Below are 19,253 nucleotides of genomic sequence, written 5' to 3'. Positions count from 1 at the left end.
GACAAAATCCGCAATCACTTAGTTGCCAGGCTAATAAATAGAAGAAATCAATAGAAGAGATGGCTTGGCTAAATTTCTTTGCTATTTATTCATCCTCCAAGTACTATACTTTGCATATTGTATATATTTTGGCATATTATATGCAGTCTTTGCATCTTTAAATGTCCCATAAGTGCACCCCTTCCTTATTCTTCTTCCTTTTACACTTCTGAAACTTGTCTCACTCGAATGCAACACTTTAATTGCGCCCTAACAAAGTATTTTCAAATGGAGTACCAAGAGGTACAATTACCTTATTTGAATATTTATTAACTTGGCAATTAAGTGATTGCGGATTTTTCAATACCACCTAATGGCAAAATCCGCAATCACTTAGTTGCCAGGCTAATAAATAGAAGAAATCAATAGAAGAGATGGCTTGGCTAAATTTCTTCGCTATTTATTCATCTTCCAAGTACTATACTTTGCATATTGTATATATTTTGGCATATTATATGCAGTCTTTACAACTTTAAATGTCCCATAAGTGCATAAACATCCGCAAGTCTATTAATTGCATGCAGATTTCTATTAAATTCCCTTCCGTATATGACAAAATTCTGGCATTGTGTATTCCATTACAATCCAACGATTTCGAATAGATAAATGAAAATTGTATGCAAGTTACCATCGCGAAAGCATAATTCACAGCACTCGTGGAACCTGATCTAATCGGTGAAATTCAGCGAAAGTGTGAATAGCAGCGTGTAATTAAGAGAGAAGCATAGAAAATCAAGCACCGTTTAATATGTCCTCGAATCTGTCGTATTGCAGCCTTTCAAGTTTCTGTTTCTTTTAAAAATTTACACAAAAAGACAAACACAAATTCCTTTTAAGTATAGACAAGAGAAGTTCCCCTCGTTGTGACAATTTTTCTTTAAGGAACATCTATCCTCGATTTACGAATCGCCAGAGTAAAGTCAGAGGAAAAACTCGATGAGTTACTCACCGGGGTGGCCGTTTTCTGCCAACGAAAATATGGCTGTGATGTCCCCATTGCCTTAGAATATTTCTATCAACTTGTTACTAACACCAGCCATCGTGGTTTGTCTCAATTTGCAAGCAATTCGCGTATATGTCAAGGAAATTACACTGCTACGGTATAATTCTTCAATTTTTATTTGAGACTCGGATGAAAAATTGAAGAACTTGCAGAATAAAATGTCGTCCACGAGTCATTGGAGGTAAAATCTTGTCAATAGAAAAGTATTGGTGACGTCGAGAGGCTTAGAAATTCGTAATAAAATCTTGCAAACACAGATATTACTATTTCCTGTATTTATCAAGTTCTTTCAACAAAAATGTTCCACTTTTCCATCGAACCCCTAAAATTGCCATCGTTTCACAAATATTGTCACATGGTTCTGACAGCTTCTCGCTTAAACCAGTGTTCCAAAGATCTACAAACTTCAACTTCAACAATTACAAATCACGTTCATCGCTGTTGAAAATTGTGGGTCTTTGAAACCGAAATAATGTTATAGAAACACTAAATTTATACCGAGGATTAATATTAAAGTAACGATATATTTATTTCATGGACGATTCCTTGTATATTCATCGATACAAATTTGCACGCGTCTCACCACTTTCTTTCATTACCGACGGTTAACCGACTCTTAACCGACTGAGCAGTTTACATTCCACTTGCGCACACTGATATTCGCGTACAAGTATCTCTACCACGCATTCGAGCCAGTCCAGCACAGAAAATTAGCCATATCTCAACAATTACAAATATCACAAAATGTGCAAGAAACGAGCGATTTACACAGCCAACGGTCGAATACTCTTCTCGAAAAACCATTCGCGCGCCATACAGTGTATGCACGCTGCTATTATTTACATCTCACTAGCGGCCATCCCTTGTGATCAGATTTCCGCCACTTTTCCGCCATTCATCAATCTTCGACAGGGCCTGTCGAAACATTTTTATCGAGCAACGTTCATTCGAAAGATCGGAACCGAGCGACGGACAATAAAATGAACAAACTGAGCACGAAGAGGCGAGAATCGTATGCCGGACACTTTGATCCACGCGACGGTAGCAGAAAGCGGCACGAGACGAGGCGGAAACGGAGACGACGAGGGTGAAACGGAATCGGGAAGGAAGAGGGCTGCCATGGGCGCCCCCACGCTTTTATAGCGGCCCATTTGGCGCAACAACGAGCGTGGAAAGTTCTTTTAGTGTCGGTCCACAGATTCCCCGAGCCGAAATATGCGCACGATTATGGGGTTCCGGATTATCAATTTGTTATACCGTGTTTATTATTCAAGCACCGGTTCCACGCAGATGTGCAGTTGCTCGTTGTAACGTGGTATCTATAGGTTGCCGATTCCCGTTTTTACGGACGTTTGCCAAGTGTTGGAACTGCGGTAACTGTTCTCGTAAATTTGTTAGGGTGTTCCTTCTTCTTATAGGGCGTCTGCTGTAATTTTATTTGTTGCAGATTCATGGCACAGCCTGTTGTTTTGTCGAGTGGTTTTGTTACTCGATAAAAATTCAGTGTTGCTGTTTTATTTTTCTAGTTATCTTCAGTAATATGATTTTCTTCAATCAGATGAGAATGTCAGGTTGCAAGATTCCATTGAATTCCATGGAAATTATTTTCATATGCTATTTTATGCAATTTGAATTGGTAACAAATTTTGACAAAACTACTTGAAGTTGCATATTTGAAGAAACAGTTCAGTGAATTCTGAAGTGTGAATTAATTTAGAACAGCAGGAATTCAAATGGACGTGTTTGGCAACGAGAACGCGGAAGAAATCTCCCCTCTGATACGAGTCGCTGGAACTTTTCCATTCTACTTTGTACAGCATTGTAGAGCAGCTGATAAGAAGAGCTCACGAGGATTTACGTCGAAGGATTGAAGAACTATCGTTCGATTTTATGACCGAACCAACTACCCTGGCCTTCTGTTTTCGACGATTCAGCCACCCACGGTCTTTGCAAATTTAGAAAAATCGAATTTCACAGAAACCATAGTCTTCTTCCTTTCTTTGGTACAAGGAAACGAAGAGTATCATCATTTTGAGTTAAATCAAATTACTATATCTTCTTGTTTCTTTAATTATGTGTTCAACAACTATTGAAGAAATTCTGAAGAATGTTCTTTTTCAAAAGTGTGCTTTATCCCTCGGTTAAATACGTTCTACGTGATATCATAGTCTTAAGACCACCCCTCTGCTTCCCTTTCATCTTTCTTTTTCTCTTTCGTCGAGCAAACGCAGTGGCTTCTAAGGAGCTTGCTGGCTGGGATTTCCTAGGAGAGTTATCTTTAATTCGCCGCGGATTTACTTGCCAATGAATCTTTAAATTAGATGCTCCTCTCTCTTTCACCAGTGCCTTCCTCTTTCCGAGACTCCTAATCGTTCAATCACCTTTATCACCGAATCGACTGGAACCTCGGCTACCTTCTTTCGGCAATATCTCTTCCCTTCGATTTCACGTGCTTCTTATTTCGATGCTGATTTCCCTGTAAGTCTACTGGTTACATACAGTGCACTGTCAGTCCCTTAACATATTTATTTTATATGTAATTTTCAATAAAATTTTGTTGATGAACATTTTTATCTTCATCATTTCAAAAAAGAAGAAAAGAATTTCTACTTGCTGATTTCCCTGTAAGTCTACTAGTTACAGTGCACTGTCAGTCCCTAACATATTTATTTTGCATGTGACTTTCAACAAAATTTTGTTCATGAACACTTTTATCTTCATCGATCCAAAAAGAAGAAAATAATTTCTACTTGTTTCGATGCTGATCTGCCTGTAAGTCTACTAGTTACAGTGCACTGTCAGTCCCTAACATATTTATTTTGCATGCGACTTTCAACAAAATTTTGTTCATGAACACTTTTATCTTCATCGATCCAAAAAGAAGAAAAGAATTTCTACTTGTTTCGATGCTGATTTCCCTGTAAGTCTACTAGTTACAGTGCACTGTCAGTCCCTAACATATTTATTTTGCATGTGACTTTCAATAAAATTTTGTTGATGAACATTTTTATCTTCATCATTTCAAAAAAGAAGAAAAGAATTTCTACCTGTTTCGATGCTGATTTCCCTATAAGTCTACTGCTTACGTACAGTGCACTGTCAGTCCCTAACATATTTATTTTGCATGTGACTTTCAACAAAATTTTGTTCATGAACACTTTTATCTTCATCGATCCAAAAAGAAGAAAATAATTTCTACTTATTTCGATGCTGATTTCCCTGTAAGTCTACTAGTTACAGTGCACTGTCAGTCCCTAACATATTTATTTTGCATGTGACTTTCAACAAAATTTTGTTCATGAACACTTTTATCTTCATCGATCTCAAAAGAAGAAAAGAATTTCTACTTGTTTCGATGCTGATTTCCCTGCAAGCCTACTGGTTACGTACAGTGCACTGTCAGTATCTTAACATATTTATTTTGCATGTGATTTTCAATAAAATTTTGTTGATGAACATTTTTATCTTCATCGATCCCAAAAGAAGAAAAGAATTTCTACCTGTTTCGATGCTGATTTGCCTGTAAGTCTACTAGTTACAGTGCACTGTCAGTCCCTAACATATTTATTTTGCACGTGACTTTCAACAAAATTTTGTTCATGAACACTTTTATCTTCATCGATCCAAAAAGAAGAAAATAATTTCTACTTATTTCGATGCTGATTTCCCTGTAAGTCTACTAGTTACAGTGCACTGTCAGTCCCTAACATATTTATTTTGCACGTGACTTTCAACAAAATTTTGTTCATGAACACTTTTATCTTCATCGATCCCAAAAGAAGAAAAGAATTTCTACCTGTTTCGATGCTGATTTGCCTGTAAGTCTACTAGTTACAGTGCACTGTCAGTCCCTAACATATTTATTTTGCACGTGACTTTCAACAAAATTTTGTTCATGAACACTTTTATCTTCATCGATCCCAAAAGAAGAAAAGAATTTCTACCTGTTTCGATGCTGATTTGCCTGTAAGTCTACTAGTTACAGTGCACTGTCAGTCCCTAACATATTTATTTTGCACGTGACTTTCAACAAAATTTTGTTGATGAACATTTTTATCTTCATCGATCCCAAAAGAAGAAAAGAATTTCTACCTGTTTCGATGCTGATTTGCCTGTAAGTCTACTAGTTACAGTGCACTGTCAGTCCCTAACATATTTATTTTGCACGTGACTTTCAACAAAATTTTGTTCATGAACACTTTTATCTTCATCGATCCAAAAAGAAGAAAAGAATTTCTACCTGTTTCGATGCTGATTTGCCTGTAAGTCTACTAGTTACAGTGCACTGTCAGTCCCTAACATATTTATTTTGCACGTGACTTTCAACAAAATTTTGTTCATGAACACTTTTATCTTCATCGATCCCAAAAGAAGAAAAGAATTTCTACCTGTTTCGATGCTGATTTGCCTGTAAGTCTACTAGTTACAGTGCACTGTCAGTCCCTAACATATTTATTTTGCACGTGACTTTCAACAAAATTTTGTTCATGAACACTTTTATCTTCATCGATCCAAAAAGAAGAAAAGAATTTCTACCTGTTTCGATGCTGATTTGCCTGTAAGTCTACTAGTTACAGTGCACTGTCAGTCCCTAACATATTTATTTTGCACGTGATTTTCAACAAAATTTTGTTCACGAACACTTTTATCTTCATCGATCCAAAAAGAAGAAAAGAATTTCTACTTATTTCGATGCTGATTTCCCTATAAGTATACTGCTTACGTACAGTGCACTGTCAGTCTCTTAACATATTTATTTTGTATGTGATTTTCAATAAAATCTTGTTGATGAACACCTTTATCTTCATCGATCCAAAAAGAAGAAAAGAAATTCTACCTGTTTCGATGCTGATTTGCCTGTAAGTCTACTAGTTACAGTGCACTGTCAGTCCCTAACATATTTATTTTGCACGTGACTTTCAACAAAATTTTGTTCATGAACACTTTTATCTTCATCGATCCAAAAAGAAGAAAAGAATTTCTACTTGTTTCGATGCTGATTTGCCTGTAAGTCTACTAGTTACAGTGCACTGTCAGTCCCTAACATATTTATTTTGCATGTGACTTTCAACAAAATTTTGTTGATGAACATTTTTATCTTCATCATTTCAAAAAAGAAGAAAATAATTTCTACTTGTTTCGATGCTGATTTCCCTGTAAGTCTACTGGTTACGTACAGTTTCTTAACATATTTATTTTGCATGTAACTTTCAACAAAATTTTGTTCATGAACACCTTTATCTTCATCAATCCTAACAGAAGAAAAGAATTTCTACTGTTTTAAAATTTCAATACACTGACAATAAGATCGCAGTTCTAAGTATCCTTCATCCTATTCGACTTCAGATTTTCCAGAAATATCCACCATACGTAAAATTCAGACTCTAAAACGATAATCACAACAGCTCTCTCTTTCTGTCTTCGGTATCGCATTTAAAACTAACACTCAATACGTGTAAGATTTAAATACTCAAACTATTGCTTGGCAACTAAGTGATTGCGGAATTTGTCAATACCACCTAATGACAAAATCCGCAATCACTTAGTTGCCAACCCAATACAATAGCACCAATGCCAAACGTCTTACTTCTTTTCTAATCTCAAGATTTAGACATTAAAACTGACGATTCCAATTTCCCTTTTCAATCTCGAATTTCCTATCATCCTACCTAATCATAGCAACATCCTTCCTCGCTTTCCATCTGAAATCCAAAAACTAAACTTGGACGCTAAAGCCACAATCCCAGCTGCTAATAGACATCTGCTCTGCCTTGCAAGCATTTTAAATTTACAAAAAAGATCTACCTCCATCGCATCTTCAACTATCACAACCGCCATCATCCGGCTGCAAATCTTCATCAGAAAATTTCAATTAGAAGCCTCTCGCCGGCTGTTCCTGGACGACTCTTCCTGGAGGCACGTTCTCTTCTCAAGACAACCCTAGTTTGCTTTCCGTGTGCGTCACCGTGCTCGCATTAAATTCCAATCTGTAACATCGACGTGCGTTCGTTTCCACGCTTTAGGCTACGTTCGAAGAAAATGGGGAGGGTGGACGACGTCTGATTAGACGAGTTACTCGGCTGGGGGCGCGAAAGGAGCCGCCAACCGATGATGGTTTGCTCGGTAATTCTTGGCGGATCCATGGCCAGCAAAAAAGGCCACGGATCCAACGGTGTTTTTCACGATGGCTTGTTCCAGGCGTCTCATCAGTCACGTCGCCGGCTAGCAAAGCGGAGGCGCCAGCCCACAAGACTCTCCTTCGAAACGCCGATGTGTCAATTAATCCCTGCATCCCCCGGGATACGACTAGGCTAGAGGCTGGATTATCATTACCCTCCTTGCTATCTCCTTCCAAGGATGTGCCACCCTGCCGATCAGACACGGTATCTTCCTCCTGCGCCCACGAAGATGTTGTCTTCGTGGCAAGCAGACAAGCTACTCGTCGTCACCCCTTTTGCAATTAATATGGTCGCGATACCCGCAGTGTTCACGCGCTCCTTCCGTGGCTTATTCGAGTGTCGTGTGATAATTTTGAAGAATCTCTTCGAAGAAGAAGAAGAAGAATTTGACAGCAAGTGGCGCGGTTGAAGAGATGCTTTTGCAAGAGGTGGATTTTGATGAATGTGCATATGCTCGCTTAGTTTTTGTATCAAGTGTATAATAGTTGTGAGAAATGATGATTAACGATGGTGATGAAGCTCTCTATGATTCGGTGAATTTGAAATGATATCGGTAAATCTATGGACAGAATTGAAGAAATACACTTGGACGTCTGTTTCGTCTTGGATTGCATATTTTGCGTCTTCAAATGTTCCATAATTGTTTAACTATTAAATTGTTTAGATGTAAGCTTGTATTATTTCATCGGCAGCGATTATTCGAAGTGTGAATTTTCAAAAGTCTAATTAAACGAACGACAATCGAAGTTGTGGTCCGGTTAACAATGGAAGAAGAAACTGGATATAATTCTTTAGTCAGATTTCCAGGTAGTTGAGAGCCTTAAACGCATTGCTATGACATTTCATCGCATCTTTACGATCTAACATTGTTGTCTAATTACAAAGTCCATGACAATGAAGTACATAGAGACAATGAAAATGTACTAACGAGGGAAAGTGTGGCAGAAAGAAACGGGAAAGTGCGGAGTCAAATGAGCCTCTCTGAAAGGATCAAACAGAGAGCCTTTCCCCTTACAGAAATAACAAATCCTTTTCCATTCAGCTATTTGTCATTATCATAAAATCCTAACAAACTTGCTTCACCTTATTTCATTATTTTTTTCCAATAGATCACTAATCAAAGAATTTTCAAATGTAACTAACCTAACTAACCCAACCTACTTGATTCTGTTTCGTTCGTAAACCACTGGCCACTTCTTTGATTCTTCTAAATGTAACTAACCTAAGCTGAGATTCATTTCAAATGTAACTAACTTAAGCTGAGATTCATTTCAAATGTAGCTAACCTAAATAACCCAACCTACTTGATTCTGTTTCGTTCGTAAACCACTGGCCACTTCTTTGATTCTTCTAAATGTAACTAACCTAAGCTGAGATTCATTTCAAATGTAACTAACCTAAGCTGAGATTCATTTCAAATGTAACTAACCTAAATAACCCAACCTACTTGATTCTGTTTCGTTCGTAAACCACTGGCCACTTCTTTGATTCTTCTAAATGTAACTAACCTAAGCTGAGATTCATTTCAAATGTAACTAACCTAAATAGCCCAACCTACTTGATTCTGTTTCGTTCGTAAACCACTGGCCACTTCTTTGATTCTTCTAAATGTAACTAACCTAAGCTGAGATTCATTTCAAATGTAACTAACCTAAGCTGAGATTCATTTCGTTCGCAAAATACTATTACGACTATCTGACAGTTGCAGTGTGAGATATCAAATTCACTCTGCGTCGTAATATTCAAAATATTTATTCATTGATTAAATAGAAGAAATAGCCAAATGTATCTGAAACTTGCAATGAAGAGAGTGTCATAAAAATTATTTTGCAGTATCTTGTGATCAAATTATTAATAAAAAACTACACCAGCTAAGATAAAATCAATCCTCTAACAATATTCTACCTAAGACTTACAATGAAGAGAGTGTCATAAAAATTATTTAACAGTATCTTGTGATCAAATTATTAATAAAAAACTACACCAGCTAAGATAAAATCAATCCTCTAACAATATTCTACCTAAGACTTACAATGAAGAGAGTGTCATAAAAAGTATTTAACAGTATCTTGTGATCAAATTAATAATAAAAAACTACATCAGATAGAAGAAAATCAATCCTCTGACAATATTCTACCTAAAACCTACAATGAAGAGAGTGTCATAAAAATTATTTAACAGTGTCTTGTAATCAAATTAATAATAAAAAACTACATCAGATAGAAGAAAATCAATCCTCTGACAATATTCTACCTAAAACTTCCAATGAAGAGAGTGTCATAAAAATTATTTAACAGTATCTTGTGATCAAATTAATAATAAAAAACTACATCAGATAGAAGAAAATCAATCCTCTGACAATATTCTACCTAAAACTTACAATGAAGAGAGTGTCATAAAAATTATTTAACAGTATCTTGTAATCAAATTAATAATAAAAAACTACATCAGATAGGAGAACACCAACCCTCTAACGATATTATAACAAACACACTACCCTGAACATTTTCTACATTTTTACATCTTACGAGTATTCTTCACACTTTTCCACACCTGAATTTCCCACAAACGCGTCAAAATTCATAATCCACTTGTAATCGACTTCGTCTCTGTTCCAAATATTTTACATCTTAAAATTTCCACATAGAAGGTCGGGTCATCGCGAAGGGGTGTCGTCCAGCGTAACGATAAGGTCCGGCAAGAGAGGGTTGAAAGGCAAAACGCGGCAAGGGGGTGGGAAATAGAGTGACAGAGAAAGGGAGAAGAGGTAGATAGAGACGATGAAGAGAGGATCGGTGGCAGAGTGCAGGCCCCGTGAGTTATGGCCGTCCCGACGCTCTCTCCCGTTGGCCCTGGGCTCAATTTACAGATGATTCCGCGTGTTACCGCCTGGCCAACGACTGGTTAACCTTCCTGCCGAACACTTAATCTTCCGACGTGTCCCGCGACCGAATCGGCCCGCGACTTTCCACGGATAACCGAGCCGACGACAGAGCAATGGCCTCGAGATAAATGGAAACAGAACACGGTGCCTGTTTTGGCTTCGTTTGGCCCATAAACTACTGGCCACCCCTTTGATCGCGCGACCTTGCGTCGAACGACCGCGTCGGGGTCCTCCGCCGTAGATTTATTGGTCCTCGATGGGACGACAATAGCCAACAAGTTGCTGGAAAATGGATCGTGGTCCTACTCTGCCTCTTGTTTACGTTGATGTTACGTCAACGGGACAAAATTTTACTTGTACCGAATCAATTTACGTTATTCAATTCTATCAATCACATGTTGCGATTGGGAAACAGTGATTGCTGTTATATTCTTGTGATAAGAATTTGGAATTTCTTCTGGGACGACTGTATTGTTCAATTCTATCAATTCTGTTCCGCGAAGAAGTCAATTGTTGTTATGTTGTTTCTTATAAATATTGGAAATCAAGACTTTGATATTACGTCAAGGGGACAAAATTTTACTTGTACTAAATCAATTAACATTATTCAATTCTATCAATCACATGTTGCGATTGCGATCAGTGATTGTTGTTATATTCTTGTGATAAGAATTTGGAATTTCTTCCGGGACGACTGCATTGTTCAATTCTATCAATTTTGTACCGTGAAAAAGTCACTGTAATTGTGTTGTTTCTTATAAATATTGGAAATCAGGACTTTGATATTATGTCAAGGGGACAAAATTTTACTTGTACCAAATCAATTTACGTTATTCAATTCTATCAATCACATGTTAAGATTGTTGTTATATTCTTGTGATAAGAATTTAAAATTTCTTCCGGGACGACTGCATTGTTCAATTCTATCAATTTTGTACCGCGAAGAAGTCACTGTAATTGTGTTGTTTCTTATGAATATTGAAAATCAGGACTTTGATATTATGTCAAGGGGACAAAATTTTACTTGTACTAAATCAATTAACATTATTCAGTTCTATCAATCACATGTTGCGATTGGGAAACAGTGATTGCTGTTATATTCTTGTGATAAGAATTTGGAATTTCTTCTGGGACGACTGCATTGTTCAATTCTATCAATTTTCTACCGCGAAGAAGTCACTTTTGTTATGTTGTTTCTTATGAATATTGGAAATCAGAACATGTTCTGATATGTGCGTATAAATAGGTGCATTTTATGCGTATTTCACGTAGATAAGAGACACCTGGGATTTATTAAAAATAATGCTATATCTCGTGGTATTAATTATTTCAAATAATTAAAGTTTATTGGGAACAGTCGTGAAGATTGACCCATCCAAAGCAGCGTTTATCTTTCATTTCCGCTGTAATCTCGTTCGAAGAATTTGAAGAAAGCACAAACATTAACAACTTCGTTCGATATTTCGAGAAGAAAGTTCAGCCAAAAAGTCGCACGTTTCTCAATTCCATGAATTAAGCAGAAGGTCAGGATGACACAAACAGTAAGTCAATTACACCGCTATCGATGCTCATTCGTAACACGATCCTTCGGAATTACAGCGTTTCCTGTTGCACAATTTCAAGACGACGATTGCCAACAACAGAGGAAATTGCGTTAACGTCAAATACAACGTCCTCGATAACAATTTTTCCTCGGGTGTTAAACCTTTCGAACAAAGATGCCAATCAACATGCAACATTGTTAAAAATAAACAAAAAAAAAAAAAACACTGCTAATTTTCTAAGAAATTTGTCAACCCTGACCAAGATACACCATACTTCATTATCGACAAACCATCGACAAATGTGGAAGACAACCAAACGAAAAAGCTACTAATCGACGTTGACCAAAAGGTCGAGCAAACCAGAACGAATGACACAATGGTCGAAGACACCGAATTCCAAATTCTGCGCAGCATGTGCACGCGACGATTCTCGTTCCGGAAGGCGATAATTCAGCCTGAATTGAAAGAGTTTTCGGAAGGCCCGCATGTGTTAGCCATCGGTCCATCGATTGTCTGTGCGGCAGGCTCACGTTTCGCCCAACGATACATCATAATTTGCCGGCGAATGTTTACGAATGCTTGGGAAACGCGCGGTTTTCGCACGTGACGAGGTCCAGATGCCGTCCCGTCGAGAAAAGGAGTGGCTGCTGGCTGTCATTAGCCGTCGGACAACGGGCACCCCGTGGCGAGCCGCAACGTGTCGCCGGACAGACGTTCCACATACGCGCGCTACGGGAATCATGGCGTTAATTGACTGGCAGTGCGGTAGCTTCATCAGTGGACTGCGGATATTTATGCAATTTTATATTCTTACCAATGTAATTAAAAAAATAATATCCGAATAGAAATTCGTTTCTACTAATTGCTATAAATTCTCTGTTCAACGTATTACTATATACAGTCGGGTACTGAAGTCAGCGGACAGATACTAAGTTTTAGTTTTATTAAATATTATTTATTATTAAATGTAAGAGAAATAAGTAAGTAAGCGAATGACTAAAATTCTTAGAAATGGTGTCATAATACCGGAGAAGCATATTTAAATGCATAGAGTGGTATTTCAGTGTTCACGGTATACTTTACTGTTCTTTTCCCTCTGAAATAAAACCCTTAGAGTATACAAATTTCGAAACGTGAACTTGCTAATTTTAAAATCTGGAGAAATATTCTAAATAGCATTTTAAAGTATACGTACTATTCTATATGTGGCGACACTCGAACACGGAACTTTCTAATGGCTTCGCGACACACAGCGCTGTATCTTCGAAGCGTAAGGTCGACACGCCTAATGTTCCATCGATATCCCTACGGTTCTTTCGCCGAATATTCGGAAGATCGCGTAACGCGGCAACCGTCGCGGACGTCTAATAAACGCGTGCGTAGTGGTCGTATCGAGGGGCAACAAAGAAAAGAATCCGTTTGGTTTCGAATGACAGATTCATTCTGCCTCGAGCTGCGAAGTGCGGAAGGTTAAGCGTCATAGCGAAGCAAACACAATTAGAGATATGTGATTATTGATTCTTGATAGTTTTATTGTTATTTGTTGTTGATAGTTGATCGTTAATCGTTAATTATTGACTGTTAATAGTTTAATAAACTTATTGTTGAACATCAACAGTATTTCTTGTGGCCACCTTCACCAACATACTACCTCAGTACTAATTTTGCTTATTCGCTAAATAATCTATGTACTATAACACTAGTGCTAGTTTGATTAAATTTCATTGACTATATTTCTATAGATTTTTGTATTCCTAGTATCTAAAAGTGTATGAACATTCGCGGTGTATTCATTGTTATTTGGCTAAATAATATACGTACTATAAATAAATAAAAACTAGGTATAACACTAGTGCTAATTCGATCAAACTTCATTGACTATACTTCTGCAGATTTTTGTATTCCTAATATCTAAAAGTGTATGAACATTCGGAATATATTCATTGTTATTTGGCTAAATAATATACGTACTATAAATAAATAAAAACTAGGTATAACACTAGTGCTAATTCGATTAAACTTTAGTGACTATACTTCTACTGACTATATTTCTGTATTGTACTCCTAATATCTAAAAGTGCATGGACATTCGCGGTATATTCATTGTTATTTGGCTAAATAATCTACGTGCTATAAATAAATAAAAACTAAGTATAACACTAGTGCTAATTAAACTTCACAAATACTTCCACTGACTATACTTCTGCAGATTTTTGTATTCCTAATATCTAAAAGTGTATGAACATTGGCGTTATATTCATCGTAAATTTGGCTAAATAATCTACGTGCTATAAATAAATAAAAACTAGGTATAACACTAGTGCTAATTCGATTAAACTTTATTGACTATACTTCCACTGACTATATTTCTGTATTGTACTCCTAATATCTAAAAGTGTATGAACATTGGGGGAATATTCATTGTTATTTGGCTAAATAATCTACGTGCTATAAATAAATGAGAACTAAGTATAACACTGGTGCTAATTCGATTAAACTTTATTGACTATACTTCCACTGACTATATTTCTGTATTGTACTCCTAATATCTAAAAGTGTATGAACATTGGGGGAATATTCATTGTTATTTGGCTAAATAATCTACGTGCTATAAATAAATGAGAACTAAGTATAACACTGGTGCTAATTCGATTAAACTTTATTGACTATACTTCCACTGACTATATTTCTGTATTGTACTCCTAATATCTAAAAGTGTATGAACATTGGGGGAATATTCATTGTTATTTGGCTAAATAATCTACGTGCTATAAATAAATGAGAACTAAGTATAACACTGGTGCTAATTCGATTAAACTTTATTGACTATACTTCCACTGACTATATTTCTGTATTGTACTCCTAATATCTAAAAGTGTATGAACATTGGGGGAATATTCATTGTTATTTGGCTAAATAATCTACGTGCTATAAATAAATGAGAACTAAGTATAACACTGGTGCTAATTCGATTAAACTTTATTGACTATACTTCCACTGACTATATTTCTGTATTGTACTCCTAATATCTAAAAGTGTATGAACATTGGGGGAATATTCATTGTTATTTGGCTAAATAATCTACGTACTATAAATAAATAAAAACTAAGTATAACACTAGTCCTAATTAAATTTCACAGATACTTCCACTGACTATATTTCTATAGATTTTTGTATTCCCAATTTCTCTAAAAGTGCATGAAAATTGAAATGAAAGTACATTTGTCGAAGAAGCGTCTGGAATAGTGTTGTGGGCGTTTGCTAGATCTTCATTGGAATTGGCCATCGCTGTGTTATAACGAAGGTACGCGCCGCCTGGTAATACGAGTATCGATACTACCGATTCGACAATCAACCACTGTGTTTGGGCACTGGCGATACTAGTGACGTTGGTCTTAGGTTCGATAACGAATCCACGGTCAACGAAAGGATAGATATACCTGCTCACACAATACTCACAGATCGTAAGGCGCTACTCTACTCGCAAGAAAGGATGAATTTTTGTCTCGATGATGCCACCGAGGAAAACTATGATGGGGTGTGACTAAGGACACGGAATCATCGGATTCGTCGAGTACAGCCTTCGTTTCAAAAGTAAGGGAAACTAACGTCCCTGTCAGTTGGTCAATTTGGAACAAAGACTGCCTGTCCGTTTGAAAACTCTCAATTACCGAAAAAACCCAGGTTTTATAGCGGGTCCTCGGGCTAACTGGACTTGTGCTATGTAAGTTCCTCGACATTTGGTATTCCATGGTATGGAACCGTTGACCGCGGCTACGTTCGGCGGCCGATGGTCGCCTTGAGCCCAAGTTTCTTATCACAAATCGCAAACAAGTACAATTGGGCAGAATGACGGCGAATTGTTTAATTACAACTGTAATCTTTAATGACATATTCATCGTTATTTGGTCGATGGTTCAATTATCCCGTGAACTATCATGCTGACGTTTGTGGGTGTTGGTAATTGCTCGGTTAAATGGAATAGCTTTTGGTGCGATCGGAGGTCTGTTAGGGGTAGCGAACGTAGCATCTAGAAGACTATTTTCACTCGTGTTTACGAGCTCTCTTCTGTAATTGATTTATACCCTACAATTGCACACCATTAAATGTCCTGTCCGAAGTGAATAGAAGGTTGATAGGTGTTGATGAATGACGGATCGCTGATCTTTCTTCGGTGCACGTTCGTGCTCAACAATGACACGTTCGTTAATGTGTAAAAGGGGTGATTTTACGTTCTAGTGGCCTGATTCCTGACTCAGTCTTTATGGCCAGATTGAAGATTGATATATAACAATTGTAATAACGTTGAGAAGCTGCGGGAATATTAAGGATAATTGTAACGCTTTTTGAGTCACAAATGAGGGATTTCTGAGGTTGTAAAGCCGCGTGCAGTAAAAATGGTAATGGAATTCTATGGGCTCGCGTTAATTGACTCGAACGTTCATCGATTCACCGCAACGAGACTTGGGCCAAACGAACCCCTGAAACGTTTGTAGGGTCCTCGTAATTGATATTGTAACTTACATGGTACAGTGTAATCGTGTCTGTCGAATTACAAGTGGGGTGCCTTTTAGGTCCATTCGTCTGCCTCTCAACATGCAACCTTGTATCATCATGTGGAACTCATTTAGAATCGAACTCTGCTCAATTTTATCTGTTTCTCCAAAACACTTCTAAATACTATCAAATTACGTCTATTTTCGTCCCTTTCCCGAATTTCTTTCCATTAAACAATTGAAAACCGTCGTAACAATAAATACATCAATTTACAAGAGGGTGTCAAATATTATTAACAGTACTGGCACGATGATTCAAAATTTATAATTTCCATTATTCCATTAAAATCTATTTCCATTATTCCACCTACGCAATGAAATATCCCTACGATCGAACTGCAGCCCCTATTTTCCTACTTTCTCAATTCTTTCTCACGAAAAGCTTCAAAATCTCGCGATGACAAAAGTCCGCTATTTTCCAAGATTATTTCCAATTTTCACTGTTCTCACTTACCTTGTTGGTTGCTTTTCCGTGTAGTCTTTTTCTCTTTCATCCACGGGTACTCGGGCACGTTGACGGACGGATCGGCGACCCCGTGAGGGTCCATCATAGCGTGGTAGCCAGGATGATGGGATCCAGGGCTGATGGATCCTCCGGTTCCTGGAGAGTGTTGAAGGCTCGCGTCGCCAGCCAGCTGGGGCAACGCGGTCATGAACTCCGCCATGGAGGGCTGGCTGTTGATGAAGCCTGTCTCCGCGGAGCCGCATGTCGGATCCATGGCTGGGTGATGTGTCCCGTGCGGGGGCAGCCCGGCTGGGGCACCTGCCCCCGCGGCCACCGTGGCCAGCCAGAAGCCACCCCCTCCGTCGTTCGCCAGGACGGGTGTCGTCGGCCTCGTCTTCACGCTCGCGATCTCCTTACCCGCGTGGACCAACGCCTCGAGCTGCCTTCCGGCTGGCTGCACGCTGCCGCAACCGTCCAGCTGCGTTGGATCCTCACGGTTCTCTTGCTGATGCGACGACAGTTGTTCTTTGCCTCGCATAGACGAGGATACACTGATTTTTATATTCTTCCTTGCTTGCGTAGAGATAACGGGGTAGTTTGATTGCTCAATATTTTTCTAGTATTTGTAGTCTCTATTTTCACTGTAACCGACGAGCTTGGTCTAGCTGTGCCATCAGAAACACGAGAACGATATTACATCCTGAAAGAATCCTTCGCACTGCAGTTTCAGCATACACCACGAGTCATAATCGCGTGTTCACTTAGCACGAGCAATATATCGCCGGCGACGAAAACCGAAGGACCTTGGCCGGGTCCAAACCGTTGTTCACGACAGCTGCTTCCACTTGGTGCATTCACGGGGCCATTTCTCCGTCGAGTTCACCGCAGATCGAAGCACGACGGCACACAGAACACTCGCATGTCCGCGAAAACTCACCCCGCAGCTATCACACCTCGTAGCATCACATAACCTGGTCCGTGCGGCTCAACCACATAACGCGAAAGCACACTTTCACAGAGGAAATCGCTGCATCGGTATACAGACGTTACGCTAAATCGGCAGCACTGAGACTGGCGCGCACTCGATCGCATACACTACGGCTACCAGGAGCGTTCCGATCGGCCGGAACCCAGGCAGGCAGGCAAGCAGGCAGGTAGGCAGGCAGGCTAGCTGGCTGGCTGGCTAGGCAGGCGAGCCAGCGAGCGCAATGTACACTTGCCGAGTGATGTGATGGAGGAGGAGAAAGAAGCGGAGGTGGAGGGGTTCGAGAAGGGCAACGCCGCAGAGGTGAACTGTAATCGACAGAGAAGACAGAAAGAGAGAGAGAGAGAGAGAGAGACGGAGTGGACAGGAGAGGGAGACAGAGAACGGAACAGAGAGCGTAATGGAGGGAGAAAAAGGATGGGTAGGAGTCGCCTTGGAGGATCGAGTTCGATGGTGGCGGAAGCAAAGGGTACACCGGCAGTGTAGAGGGGGCAAGAGGAGAGAGAGACTCTCTCGGTGACTTCCACTCGAGGCTGGCACCCCGACGAATTCCACCGCGGCCTTTTTCGCTTCTCCAATGTTCTCCGTGGCGTGTCTCTGTTGTTACTGCTGTCTCGTTTGCTCCGTGGGGCAGGGGGCCTCGGCGGTTGGTGGCCCAAGGGTTCTTCGCGTCGTCGAGCGTCGACTCTTTCTCGCCGCTGTGTGCCACCGTGCTTGTGGGAGAGACACGTGACCGAGTGCCAGTAGAACGGATCGACCAATGAGGTGGCGGTATCGCGGCAGCGGAGGCACAGCCCTCCGGCGTCGTAGGCGGGCTGGCCGTATCGAGGTCCGAGGGCACGGAACCGCCAGGGTACAACGAACAGACACTGCGTAGCTGTTCCTCTCTGCTCGCCTCGACGCGGCAGTGTGGCCGACCGACTCTCCGCCGTTCGCTGCCACGACCACGAGGCCGACTTGGGCGGTCATGGATTGCGGCGCAACTGTGGGCGGGACGCGCGAGCGCGCCACTTCCGTCGACACGCCACGTGGAGGGGAAATTATCACGTGCTCGACCACGCGGTTCCACTTCCTTCGGGGGAACGGCCGAGGAGAAGGTAAAGATCCGACTGTCGAAGGATGGCCATCGGGCCTTCTTCGTTCCGTGAAATGGATTCTTGGCATGCGGATGAGTATTGTGAGAGTGGTAAAGGTTGTGGAACGTTTTGCAATATGTTTCTCCGAAAGAATTCCATGTGACTTTTCCATATTCGATTTTGTAACTTGCATCCTAAGAATCTGATTCTCGCGTCCAGTGATCCCCGGGGTATTTTCATGCCAATTAATTATCATGAGCTATGAGCTTTTTACTTTGTTTCCAGTTTGTACGTTTCACAGGACACAATTTGAATAACGGTAAAATTGTTTCGTGAATTCGTGCCGGGATAACTGTTCTACTGCAGTAATAAAGTTGCAAATGAATAGAGGCTTTGACCTAACATAACCTAACCTAAGCAAGCGACGACCGTTTGTATTGTAAAGAGATTTGCTTGGGTCAAAACATTTTTCCTTTCTTAAACGCACAGGTTTATCGTTTTATTGCTCGTGTACCTTTCCACTAATCCGCCAATTGTTATTT

General features: G+C 39.6%; 1 protein-coding gene across 1 annotated transcript in view; it reads right to left on the bottom strand.

Annotated features, from left to right (window-relative positions):
* LOC117211191 (homeotic protein proboscipedia) overlaps positions 1 to 17,188 on the bottom strand; it is a 64,799-nt gene extending 47,611 nt beyond the window's left edge. Inside the window, exon 1 of the mRNA XM_033454859.1 lies at positions 16,660 to 17,188. Within this exon, the coding sequence (XP_033310750.1) occupies positions 16,660 to 17,188 (529 nt within the window). The remainder of the gene's footprint in view (positions 1 to 16,659) is intronic.
* Between the last annotated feature and the right edge of the window lie 2,065 nt (positions 17,189 to 19,253).

This window comes from Bombus bifarius, unplaced genomic scaffold, assembly GCF_011952205.1.
Source record: "Bombus bifarius isolate JDL3187 unplaced genomic scaffold, Bbif_JDL3187 scf7180000008218, whole genome shotgun sequence".
In the NCBI taxonomy this organism is placed as follows: Eukaryota; Metazoa; Arthropoda; class Insecta; order Hymenoptera; family Apidae; genus Bombus; species Bombus bifarius.
The sequence above is the reverse complement of the archived record's forward strand: the minus strand, read 5'-3'. Positions and strand labels throughout refer to the sequence as shown.